The 13,630-nt window shown below is 47.5% G+C and overlaps 1 protein-coding gene across 1 annotated transcript in view; it reads left to right on the top strand.

The window, feature by feature from the left end:
- Nucleotides 1–13,630, top strand: part of pappab (pregnancy-associated plasma protein A, pappalysin 1b) — a 146,979-nt gene that overhangs the window by 63,215 nt on the left and 70,134 nt on the right. Inside the window, 2 exon segments of the mRNA XM_048244582.1 lie at nt 2,871–3,217; nt 3,993–4,168. Coding sequence (XP_048100539.1) covers nt 2,871–3,217; nt 3,993–4,168 — 523 coding nt within the window.

Raw genomic sequence — 13,630 nt, 5'->3', positions numbered from 1 at the left:
GCACCATCACCCTCTATCTTCGCTATTGCTGCTGCAATAGGTTTGAGGATTTTCTGACTGCTAGACACTCTTTCCCAGAACACATCATCTAAGATGACCTTCTTTATGTCACTGTCGATGCCTGCAGACGCGGATATGGCCATCTCTTGCAGAGACTCCTTTCCCTCCAGAAGGCTGTCAAACATGATAACAACGCCACCCCATCGTGTTATGCTGGGGAGCTTCAGTGTAGTACTCTTGTTCTTTTCCTTTTTTCCATTGTTTTCAGTGCCATTATATCTTTTAGGAGAAGATTGAGTGTATGGGCAGCACAGCCAATAGTAGTTAGATGAGGGTAGGTCTCCTCCACATGTGCCCAGGCAACCTTCATGTTGGCTGAGTTGTCAGTGACCAGTGCAAACACCTTATCTGGTCCAAGGTCATTGATGATCACTTTCAGCTCATCTGCAATGTATTGGCCTGTTTTCCTTTGTGTCTACACTCTTGTAGAACACAGGCTGAGGAGTGGTGACTATGTAATTAATAATTCCTTGTTCCCGGATATTGGACCATCCATCAGAGATGACTGAAATACAGTCAGCTTTGACAATGGTCTGCTTGATCTTTGTTTGAACTCGGTTGAACTCTTCATCCAGCAAATGAGTAGACAGTGCATGTCTGGTTGGGGGAGTGTATGCTGGTCGGAGAACATTCAAAAACCTCTTCCAGTACACATTGGATGGCAGCATCAGGGGTGAGCCAGTTGCATAGACTGCACGAGTGAAACACTCATCTGCATTTTTCTGGCTAGCTTCATCCATAAAATCAAAGAATCCTCTGATGCCAGAGGGACCAGGAGCTGATGAGAGGGTATCTGACTCTGATACAGCTGAAACAGATTCATTTTCCCCTGGAGTGGAACTCCTGTTCGCTGCATGTGTTGGGCCTTGAGGAATTTTTTTGCACTTTGCAATATGCTGCTGCATTTTTATGCCATTCTTCACGTATGTCTTATCACAATACTTACACATATATACAGACTTCCCTTGTACATTAGCTGGTGTAAAATGTCTCCACACATCGGATGGCGCACGTGGCATTTTTCTGTAAAATAAGACAAGAGCTTGTAAGAATACTAATGCAATGGCATGAACAGATATATAAATAGCAAGGCTAGCTAAACAACTGGAATGATTTTCAAAACATATTGCAGAGAAAAACCGCCTGTTTTTCGCCTACTGTAGATGAATACATTTGTATGTGATATTTGCAATTTATACATTTAATATATTTCCCCATAATATCATAAAAAAACTCACTTTGTTTAGTCCACAGGCTCAAATGTGTGCCTTCAAAAGTCTTGTGCTTTGGCCTCAAAAGCGTGGTCTAGTCTTCTAGAAATCTTCTGTACATGTGATGGAGGCATGCACAGTGCCTGTAGGAGGTGTGGTCTCAATAGCCATGCAGTAAGCAGTGTGCTATGTGCATGTGATTGAGGAATGGCATGGATATTCAAGTGTATTTGAATGGCATCTGTTTGTTTTAGTCAAGATAATGCTAAAATATACTTTCCTTAACTATATTTAAGTTCCCTATGAAGAACCAACCTTCAATTTTGAAAATTCCCAGTTTATTCCCATTTATTCCCATAAATTCCTGTTAATTCCCATTAATTCCCATGGAAAGTTTCCATCTTTGAAAATTCCCGGAATTTTGCAACCCTAGTAGTGACACACACACACACACACACACACACACACACCATATTTAAACTTACTGAACCCAGAAGCACTAACACACCCTACCATTCCTTACCTTATGCTGTAGTGACACACACACACACACACACACACACACACACACAGACCATATTTACACTTACTGAACTCAGAAGCACTAACACACCCTACCATTCCTTACCTTGCACTATAGTGACACACACAAACACACACACACACACACACACACACACACACCATATTTACACTTACTGAACTCAGAAGCACTAACACACCCTACCATTCCTTACCTTGCGCTATAGTGACACACACAAACACACGTGGTCCCATGTGGACTCGCTCCGTATCTCTTGCGGGGGTCAGAGTGTTAAACGGGAGCTCAGCTCATATGAGGTGGCGGTGTTGTTTAGCGGGCTGAAGGTTTAGCTATATGAGGTGGCGGTGTTGTTTAGCGGGCTGAAGGTTTAGCGGTGTGAGGAGGTGGCGGTGTTGTTTAGCGGGCTGAAGGTTTAGCGGTGTGAGGAGGTGGCGGTGTTGTTTAGCGGGCTGAAGGTTTAGCTATATGAGGTGGCGGCACTCAGATGCGGAGGAGAAGACAAATGTTTTTACACACACTGTTGTCATGGCCACCGTAAAATCCCAATTATGGCTGAGGTATGTGGAACTCTGTAGGTCCACCTGGAAAAGACGAGAACTTTCCTGGAAAAGACGAGAACTTCCCTGGAAAAGACGAGAACTTTCCTGGAAAAGACGAGAACTTTCGCTCCTTCCTTCTGCACACAACGGCTCATTTTGTGCTGTATGTTTGTGTGCAGTGTTTTTATATTACATGCAATTAGCATTTATCGTAAGTATGTTGACAAGTTCCCATGATACAGGAGCCGGTGCTGTGCGGGCATTTGGTGGACTGCAGAACAAGTGCCCGTGGGTGGACACGGCCCTGTACCCCCGCTGCCCCGTCAAATATAATTTTATGCAAAGAGCCGTGTGTGTGTGCAAAGAGCCGTGTGTGTGTGCAAAGAGCCGTGTGTGTGTGTGTAGAAAGTCTTGGTTTATTTTAGAGGAGCTCCAATTGTCCATTTGTTAATCAATACCACCAGCTTACTGACTGTGTCATTACCCCCTCCCTCCCCACACCACACACCACGGCAGGCCCGCCGGACGTGGAGCAGGTGTGTGAGCCGAGCGTGCTCACCTGGAGTCCGAGCGCAGGGCAGGACGTGGGCAGTGTGGGCGTGGCCTCTTGCCCTCCGCAGGGCTGCATGCTGCAGCTGGAGTTCCGCCACACGCTGCCCGCCAACGCCCTGACCCTCTGGGTCACCTACTTCTCGCCCGAGGAGACCGCCGCGCTGCCCGCCATCCACAACGTGCTGCTGCTGACCACGCCGGGCGGCCGCAACCTGTCGCTCGGCCCGCAGGACGTCTTCTGCGACGCGCCGCTGACCCTCAAGCTGCCCAGGGCGGTCCGCGACGGCCTCGAGGACATCTACGCCGTGCAGGTAGGCTTGGGAATCGGTTCCAGGTATCGGTGAGGAACCGGTTCCAAATGTTCCGATCCATCGGAATCGTACACATCCAAACGTTAACGATTCCAATACAAAGCTTTGTTTTAGAAATGTTTACTTTTTTAGAAATTTTAAAGTATTTGAATTGCCCCTTGGGGACAAATAAAGTGCTTTGAATTGAATTGAATTGAATTGAATTGAATTGAATTGTATTCAACTTCTGTATTGTTATTGCACACTTGATATTCATTCTCTAAAACCACTTTAAATTAGACATTAAAAGCCAACAACTCTCAAAGCCATCCTATAAGTGATAAGGAATCGCATCGACAAGCAGAATCGACAATGGCATCGATATCGATGATTTCTTAACGATGCCCATCCCTACGTGTGTGTGTGTGTGTGTGTGTGTGTGTGTGTGTATGTATATATATATGTGTGTGTGTGTGTGTGTGTGTGTGTGAGTGAATCGACAATGGCATCGATATCGATGATTTCTTAACGATGCCCATCCCTACGTGTGTGTGTGTGTGTGTGTGTGTATATGTATATATGTGTGTGTGTGTGTGTGTGTGTGTGTGTGTGTGTGTGTGTGTGTGAGTGAATCGACAATGGCATCGATATGGATGACTTCTTAACGATGCCCATCCCTACGTGTGTGTGTGTGTGTGTGTGTGTATATGTATATGTGTGTGTGTGTGTGTGTGTGTGTGTGTGAGTGAATCGACAATGGCATCGATTTCTTAACGATGCCCATCCCTACGTGCAGGTGTTCACCATGGAGCAGCACCTGGAGATCGACGGCGTCATGATGGCCTCGGGCCCCGATTGCCCGCTGTGCCGCGCCTGCCGACCGCTACGCTACCGGCTGCTCCGCCAACCGCCCTTCAACCACGCCCCGCACGGGGTACTCATGGAGGACGGCAACCGGAGATACGTGGACAGGTGAGGGTGTAGACCCAGACAGGTGAGAGTGTAGACCCAGACAGGTGAGAGTGTGGACCCAGACAGGTGAGAGTGTGGACCCAGACAGGTGAGAGTGTGGACCCAGACAGGTGAGGGTGTGGACCCAGACAGGTGAGGGTGTGGACTCAGACAGGTGAGGGTGTGAGGGTGTGGACCCAGACAGGTGAGGGTGTGGACTCAGACAGGTGAGGGTGTGGACCCAGACAGGTGAGGGTGTGGACTCAGACAGGTGAGTGTGTGGACTGGACTCAGACAGTTGAGGGTGTGGACCCTGACAGGTGAGGGTGTGGACTCAGACAGGTGAGAGTGTGGACCCAGACAGGTGAGGGTGTGGACTCAGACAGGTGAGGGTGTGAGGGTGTGGACACAGACAGGTGAGGGTGTGGACCCAGACAGGTGAGGGTGTGGACCCAGACAGGTGAGAGTGTGGACCCAGACAGGTGAGGGTGTGGACTCAGACAGGTGAGGGTGTGAGGGTGTGGACCCAGACAGGTGAGGGTGTGGACCCAGACAAGTGAGGGTGTGAGGGTGTGGACCCAGACAGGTGAGGGTGTGGACTCAGACAGGTGAGGGTGTGAGGGTGTGGACTCAGACAGGTGAGGGTGTGGACTGGACTCAGACAGTTGAGGGTGTGGACCCTGACAGGTGAGGGTGTGGACTCAGACAGGTGAGAGTGTGGACCCAGACAGGTGAGGGTGTGGACTCAGACAGGTGAGGGTGTGAGGGTGTGGACACAGACAGGTGAGGGTGTGGACCCAGACAGGTGAGGTGTGGACCCAGACAGGTGAGAGTGTGGACCCAGACAGGTGAGGGTGTGGACTCAGACAGGTGAGGGTGTGAGGTGTGGACCCAGACAGGTGAGGGTGTGGACCCAGACAAGTGAGGGTGTGAGGGTGTGGACCCAGACAGGTGAGGGTGTGGACTCAGACAGGTGAGGGTGTGAGGGTGTGGACTCAGACAGGTGAGGGTGTGGACCCAGACAGGTGAGGGTGTGGACCCAGACAGGTGAGAGTGTGGACCCAGACAGGTGAGGGTGTGAGGGTGTGGACCCAGACAGGTGAGGGTGTGGACTGGACTCAGACAGGTGAGGGTGTGGACCCAGACAGGTGAAGGTGTGGACTCAGACAGGTGAGGGTGTGAGGGTGTGGACCCAGACAGGTGAGGGTGTGGACCCAGACAGGTGAGGGTGTGGACTCAGACAGGTGAGAACTGAGATAGGAGGTAGCAGGACAGGTAAGTGTCCATACTAACTGGTTCTGGTTATACTGTAGGTAAGAAGATATAGGTCATCATAGGTGAGTGGAGTGGAGGTGGGCAGAGAGACAGTTGCGGGTAAGCAGGCTGCTCAGGTGGGCAGTTGCAGGTAAGCAGGCTGCTCAGGTGACCCAGGTGATGGCAGAGACAAGGCAGCTGAGATACCTGCCTGGCTTTGTCCACCATGGGCCTCCCTGCTGCAGGACTTGACCCCCCGTCACACACACACACACACACACACACACACACACACACACACACACACACACACACACACACACACACACACACACACACACACACACACACACACACACCACAACACACGAACACACACCACACACACACACAGTAAGTGTCTACTGGGGGTGAGTACAGGCATCGGGACAGAGTCATCCCTTTCTTACTGTACCCCTGCCCCCCTCACACACACACACACACACACACACACACACACGAGTCAACACAGCACACACTGGGTGTCTTATCACTTGAGAAACGTCGCCAGAGGCAAGAGAGTCAGCAGTTAGATGCCTGCAGTTTGGTGTGGAATAGTACTGAATAGTGTCAACAATTGCTTTTAGTGTACAATTGAAATGCATCAAGATGGTGTGTGTGTGTGTGTGTGTGCTTTTTTGTGTGCTTTGTATATATGTGTGTGTATGTGTGTGTTTTCCTATGTGTGTGTGTGTGTGTGTGTGTGTGTGTGTGTGTGTGCTTTCCTATGTGTGTGTGTGTGCTTTCCTATGTGTGTGTGTGTGTGTGTGTGTGTGCTTTCCTATGTGTGTGTGTGTGTGTGTGTGTGTGTGTGTGTGTGCTTTCCTATGTGTGTGTGTGTGTGTGTGCTTTCCTATGTGTGTGTGTATGTGTGTGTGTGTGTGTGCTTTCCTATGTGTGTGTGTGTGCTTTCCTGTGTGTGTGTGTGTGTGTGTTTGTGTGTGTGTGCTTTGTGTGTGTGTGTGTGTGTGTGCTTTCCTATGTGTGTGTGTGTGTGTTTTCCTATGTGTGCGTGCATGTGTGTGTTTGCTTTCCTATGTGTATGTGTGTGTGTGTATGCGCTTTCCTATGTGTGTGCTTTCCTATGTGTGTGTGTGTGTGTTTTCCTATGTGTGCGTGCATGTGTGTGTGTGCTTTCCTATGTGTGTGTGCGTGTGTGTGTGTGTGTGTGTGCATGCATGCGTGTGTGCGCTTTCCTATGTGTGTGTTTGTGTGTGTGTGTGTGTGTGTGTGTGTGCTTTTATGTGTGTGTATGTGTGTGTGTGTGTGTGTGTGTGTGTGTGCTTTCTTATGTGTGTGTGTGTGTGTATGCGCTTTCCTATGTGTGTGTGTGTGTGTGTGTGTGTGTGTGTGTGTGTGTGTTGGGAGTGGGACAGTAGTGGTCGGAGACTCCTGTGATGTACCGTGGTACGGGTTCATTTTGTCTTTCTCCAGTGAAGTGTGATGCCTTTAGAAAGAGACTCCAGAAAGCACACACACCATGTTCAAAGCACGTTCTCTCACACACACACACTCACACACGCTCTCTCTCTCTCACACACACACCGCGTTTAAAGCACGCTCTCGTCTCTGCATTATCCCGTAACAAATGAGGGTGCTGCTGTGGTTTGCTGGGACGCCTTTATACCCCACTGGCTGACGTGGGCCTTGAGAACAAAAGGGGCGCCCAGTTTAGCCCGTCAGGAGGCGGCTTTGTCTCGGCTTTGTCTCGGCTCTTTTGTACAGGATCGGGGAGGAGTTCTCTGCAACACGCTGAAAAGGAGTGGAGCTGGACCCTTAAACATGCTACCCTCAGCAGCGTAACTGACCCTTAAACATGCCTCTGCAGCGTAACTGACCTTTAAACATGCTACTCTCTGCCGCATAACTGACCCTTAAACATGCCTCTGCAGTGTAACTGACCCTTAAACATGCTACCCTCTGCAGCGTAACTGACCCTTAAACATGCTACCCTCTGCAGCGTAACTGACCCTTAAACATGCCTCTGCAGTGTAACTGACCCTTAAACATGCTACCCTCTGCAGCGTAACTGACCCTTAAACATGCTACCCTCAGCAGCGTAACTGACCCTTAAACATGCCTCTGCAGTGTAACTGACCCTTAAAGGGATATTCCACCATTTGGGGAATTACACTCATTTTCCACCTCCCCTTGAGTTAAACAATTGATTTTTACCTTTCTCCAGTTCATCCAGCCGTTCTCTGAGTCTGGCGATACCACTTTTAGCTCCAGCCTAGCATAGCTCATTGAATATTAAACCATTAGCATGTCGCCTGCTAGCATCACATTTAAAAGTGACTAAGATTTCCGGTAATTTTCCTATTTAAAACTTGTCTCCTCTCAAGTTAGAAAGTGTAATAAGACCAACGGAAAACGGAAACGTACCGATTTTCTAGGCTAATTTGATGGAATGGAACTATACTGTCATTCCAGTGTAATAATCAAGGAACACCATTCGCGCAGCATCATGCAGCCCCGTAGGCTAACTTCCAGCAACAAGGTTAAGCTGCAGCAGACAAATTGGTTAATGACTGGATTATTACGCCTGACATTTGCGGGCGGGAGCGGGACCTAATGTTTCAGATGCGGGCGGGGGCGGGACCTAATGTTTCAGATGCGGGCGGGGGCGGGACTAAAAATGGCACATTATTGCGGGAGCAGGCGGGAGTGGGGCAGAATGTTGTGGGAGCGGGCGGCCGCAGGACTGAAAAATCTGTCCCGCGCAGACCTCTACCTTAATGTTATCTTAGACTTTTTCAGATGTACTGAATTACTTGTTACAGACCTCTAGTTGGCCGTTCAGTGTTTGCAGTCCAAAAAAAACCTCTGGTGTTCAAACACCTGCTTCTGTAAATGGGAAACTAACACAATGGCTAAGGAGCTGGGCTAGCATTAGGGTTGCCCACTTCCTCAACCCCATATGAGGAACACTTCACTTCAAATTTTGTTGTTCTCATGATTTCCTTTTAAAAGTTTCTTATATTAAAAAGGTGAAATTAATTACCAAAAGCCAGCTGAAAACTTCCACCCTCTCTCCCTCTCGTTCCCAATTAAAACGAGTAGCATAACGTTCAAGTTAGATCTGCTGCATAATAGAGAGACTGAGAGGACCCAAAAAGTATCATCCTTATGTAAGATGCTGTTGCTGCATTTTGACATTGTAATCATTCTCTAAGAAGAGGGAAAAGCAGTTTGCAGTAAAGCTTCTCTGGCTAAATTGTGGTGCCCCTTCTGTCCCTTGGTGCCCTGCGCATAGTGCGAGATGCGCGTGGTAGCAGCGGCACTGGACACTTTGTTCCAGGTGCGTTTACAGTAGCCTACTATTGACAAGTTAACAAGGCCGATGAGCTGTGATTGAAAATCGGGAGTGGTGCTGTCCCTGACGGGACAAATCAAAATCACCCAAAATACGGGATGTCCCGCCCAATTCGGGACGGTTGGCAACCCTAGCTAGCATGCAGTAGCATAGTGGCTAAGGAGCTGTGCTAGCATGCAGTAGTAGTGTAGTGGCTAAGGAGCTGGGCTAGCATGCAGTAGTAGCGTAGTGGCTAAGGAGCTGGGCTAGCATGCAGTAGTAAGCGTGAGTGGCTAAGGAGCTGGGCCTAGCATGCAGTAGTAGCATAGTGGCTAAGGAGCTGGGCTAGCATGCAGTTGTAGCGTAGTGGTTAAGGAGCTGGGCTAGCATGCAGTAGTAGCGTAGTGGCTAAGGAGCTGGGCTAGCATGCAGTAGTAGCGTAGTGGCTAAGGAGCTGGGCTAGCATGCAGTAGTAGCGTAGTGGCTAAGGAGCTGGGTTCTGTTCTGTTCTTGTCTAAAGTTTGAAAAGTTTGTGAGATGCAGGCACAGACTAATGACTCTGGTGCAAACACACAGATGCTCAGACACACACACACATATAGACTAATGACTTTGGGTACAGACACACACACACAGACTAATGACTCTGGGTACAGACGCACAGGGTGCAGACACACAGAGACACAGACTGTGTAATGACTCTGGGTACAGACACAAAGGGTGCAGATACACACAGACACACACTGTGTAATGACTTTGGGTGCAGACGCACAGGCACACAGACACACACTGTGTAATGACTCTGGGTGCAGACGCACAGACACAGACTGTGTAATGACTCTGGGTGCAGACGCACAGACACACACTGTGTAATGACTCTGGGTGCAGACGCACAGGCACACACTGTGTAATGACTCTGGGTGCAGAAAGGGCTCAGCCTGCTAGGTCTGGCGTGCAGATTTATGCTCCGGTTTTGGTTGAGCCAGGCTATGTTCTTGGAAGCTAAGTGAGAGGCCTGATCAGCTGGCTCTGCCTCCAGGAAGTCAGTAATTCAGTCCTCACTCGCATGTGTATCCCGCCATGGCTGTGGGTTTGGGGAACAGAGAACAGGGCTCAGGGCAGCAAGAGAGAGGAGAACTCTGCTGTGTTCTGTTCTGTTCTGTTCCGCTGTGTTCTGCTGTGTTCTGTTCTGTTCTGCTGTGTTCTGTTGTGTTCTGTTCAGTGTTGTGCCAGTTCACAGCTTTTCTGAACTAGTTCAAGTTCAGTTCATACATGCTCAAAGTGAACAGTTCACGTTCAAAGTTCACAATTTTAATTCTGAACTAGTTCAAAGTTCAGTTCATTTTACTTTTTTTCGGTGAGATATTCAAATAAATACTTCTTTTCACACTACGAGCTAGAAATCACTATACGTTCTTTGAAGCTGCTCATTAGACATTTGCTCATGACACTGCAATTGTGGGTTTCTTACCAGGTGATGAAACTTGCAGCAGTACAGACCATAGACTAGACCAGTTCTGGTACGAAGTGACAGTGTAGACCAGTTCTATACTTCTAAATCCAGCCCTCGGCGCTGCCGATTGCCTGTGGCGGCGTTGCTATGCTTACCCGGCTCTGCTGCAATTCATCACGGGTAACGTTGGTGTGGAAGCCAGTATGCTATTCAACTATTCTCAGCCCGGACGCCGTTGCCCGCAATGCATTGCGCGACACAATGTCAAAACCATTTCTGTCTGGTGATACATGATTTAAGCGGCACCAGCGAGAATACAGGAGGGAGGAACTTTGTCTCATTGCGTTTGAAAAGAGAAAACAGATGTCACTCCAGTTTTCAATGGAAAACAAATTCCAACGTTCATTTTACAGTGATGTCTGCGTTCATGACACATAATGTGAACTAATTCACGTTCAAGTTCTTTATTAAAAAATGTGTTGCGTTCAGTTCAACGTTCACGAAAAAATGAGTGTGTTCAATGAACGCGTTCTTTTGAACTCGTTCACGCACAACACTGGTTCTGTTCTGTTGTGTTCTGTAGTGTTCTGCTGTGTTCTGTGCTGTTCTGCTTTTTTCTGTTCTGTTCTGCTGTGTTCTGTTGTGTTCTGCTCCGTTCTGCTGTGTTCTGTTGTGTTGTGTTCTGTTCTGTTCTGTTGTGTTCTGGTGTGTTCTGTTCTGTTCTGTTGTGTTCTGCTCTGTTCTGCTGTGTTCTGTTGTGTTCTGCTGTGTTCTGTTCTGGTGTGATGCTCTGTTCTGCTGTGTTCTGTTGTGTTGTGTTCTGCTCTGTTCTGCTGTGTTCTGTTGTGTTCTGTTCTGTTCTGTTCTGTTCTGTTGTGTTCTGTTCTGTTCTGTTTTGGTGTGTTCTGTTCTGTTCTGTACAACAGTACAACAGCTTACTGTGTAAACTATTTGAAGATTTCTCAGTACAACAGCTTACTGTGTAAACTATTAGAAGATTTTTCAGTACAACAGCTTGTCTGATTTTATAGGATCTCCCTTTGTATCTGTCTACTTTGTATCTATCTAATGGTCTTTGTATTTATCTAATGGTCTTTGTATCTATCTAATGGTCTTTGTATCTATCTAATGTATCTATCTGCTTGGACAGGCCAGCCCCTCTCTTTGCTTCTATATGTCCGGCATCTTTAACGTGATGCTGCTGGGCCTGTTTGGACCCTACGGGTCATACTTGTCTTTTGGACACACACTACAGGTCATACTTGTCTTTTGGACACACACTACGGGTCATACTTGTCTAAGCTTTGCTGGTTGCTGACCTGAATCTCTCAACATGAACCCCCAGGTAGCCATCTGAACTCTGGAAAGATATTGCTACAGGTGTACAGGTGTGTGAGAACAGGTAGCCATCTGAACTCTGGAAATATATTGCTACAGGTGTACAGGTGTGTGAGAACAGGTAGCCATCTGAACTCTGGAAAGATATTACTACAGGTGTACAAGTGTGTGAGAACAGGTAGCCATCTGAACTCTGGAAAGATATTGCTACAGGTGTACAGGTGTGTGAGAACATGTGCAAACACACCACCCACAAAAAAGTTTGAGAGCTGTGACCGCAAACAAAAATCAGACAGTGTTATTTGGACTCGCCGATGTTTTCAGACACGGAAACGCTGAGTAAATCAGGGTGTGAGTCTCCTTCAGGCTTCAGGATTTTCGTCTGAAAAGACAATAAACATTTAGCTGCTGATTCATTAGTCTCACATGAGAGAATATGGCCTACAAGAGTACTTAGCCTCGTAGGTTCACGAAGGCTGTAGTCCTCCAGCGGCCACTGGCTGTCCTAGTGGATTATGCGTTCGTCATGAAAGATGCAATTGTTGTTTGTGCGCCTTGGTAGTTTGTTTTTGTTCTGAAAACACCAAGGGTACGAAGGATGTTCCAACCTGGATTAACATCAAGCCTGGGGCTAGACAGCACAGCAGTGAGTGGCAATCCGTCAGACTTGTCCTTGTCTTCAAATGAATTACCAGATGTTTGGAAATCAGCCCATGTGCTCCCCCTGCTGAAAGTGGGGGACCCCTCCATTCTTGACAATTACCGCCCAATCTCTAAATTGTCTGTACTTGCAGAGGTCCTAGGTTCTTTAGTAAATACCCAACTTAAGGGCTTCCTGCAAAACCATAACACCTTTTTTCCTGGCACAGTCAGGCTTTAGGGCAAAGCATAGCACCATTACTGCAGCTACCAAGGTGCTTGATGACATCATCTGTGACCTTGACAACAAGATGAGCTGTGTTGCCCTGTTCATCGACTTGTCAAAGGCCTTTGACACAGTTGATCACTGTATCCTGCTCAAGAGGCTCCGGGACATTGGCTTGGGCATTAAGGCAGTTGAGTGGTTCGAAAACTATCTTGCCAACAAACTCAAACTGTAGTTGTCGATGGGCATAGTTCTGCTGCTCTGGGGGTCCGGCGAGGTGTCCCTCAAGGGTCTATCCTTGGTCCGGTCCTATTTACCATTTATATAAATACCATCGCCTCTGTTGCAGATGATAGCAAAATACACAGTGCAGACGACACAGTTCTATATTGTTCCGCCCCTACCCTTACTCAAGCTTATCAATCGTTGCAGCAGTCTTTTAATTTATTACAGGCCACCTTCACTGAACTTAGACTGGTATTAAATGCTGGTAAAACTAAGGTGATGCAGTTCACAAAGTCTCGCACAGTACACGCACCAACCGCCCTAACCATTTCCACACTGGATGGGAAGTGTGTTGAAAATGTTTCATCTTATAAATATCTTGGTCTGTGGATTGATGAAAAGCTAACCTTTAAAGTTCATATTAATAAGTTAGTGAGAAAGCTAAGAGTAAAGCTCTTTTATTTTAGAAATAAATCCTGTTTTACTCTCCAAGCTAGGAGGAAACTGATCAGTGCCACTTACCTACCAGTCTTGGACTATGGGGATGTTATTTATATGCATGCTGCCTCTACCACACTGCACACACTTGACACAGTCTACCATGGTGCACTACGGTTCATTACTAATGCCAAGTCACACACTCATCACTGTCGTCTTTATGAGATGACTGGTTTTAGCTCTTTAGGTCTGCATAGATGGTTCCACTGGCACATTTTTATTTATAAAGCTATTAACGGTGATTTACCCAGCTATCTTACAATCTAACACTCTTGGCGTTACAACAACGAATTTTTAACACACTGTCTTGGTGTTTTTTCTATGCTATTCTGTCCTTAAACTTAGTCTGTCTAGTCCTCATGTCTTTCTTCTATGTTATTCTGTCCTTATTGGTCTGTCCCTAGTCCTTCATGTTATTCTGTCCTTATTAGTCTTCTAGTGCTATTCTGTCTTCTGCTATTAGTCTGTCTAGTCCTCATGTCTTTCTTCTATGCTATTCGGGTCCTTATTAGTCTG

The sequence above is a fragment of the Alosa alosa genome, chromosome 5 (assembly GCF_017589495.1).
Source record: "Alosa alosa isolate M-15738 ecotype Scorff River chromosome 5, AALO_Geno_1.1, whole genome shotgun sequence".
NCBI lineage: Eukaryota > Metazoa > Chordata > Actinopteri > Clupeiformes > Clupeidae > Alosa > Alosa alosa.
Note: the sequence above shows the minus strand (reverse complement) of the source record. Positions and strands in the feature narration are given on the sequence as shown.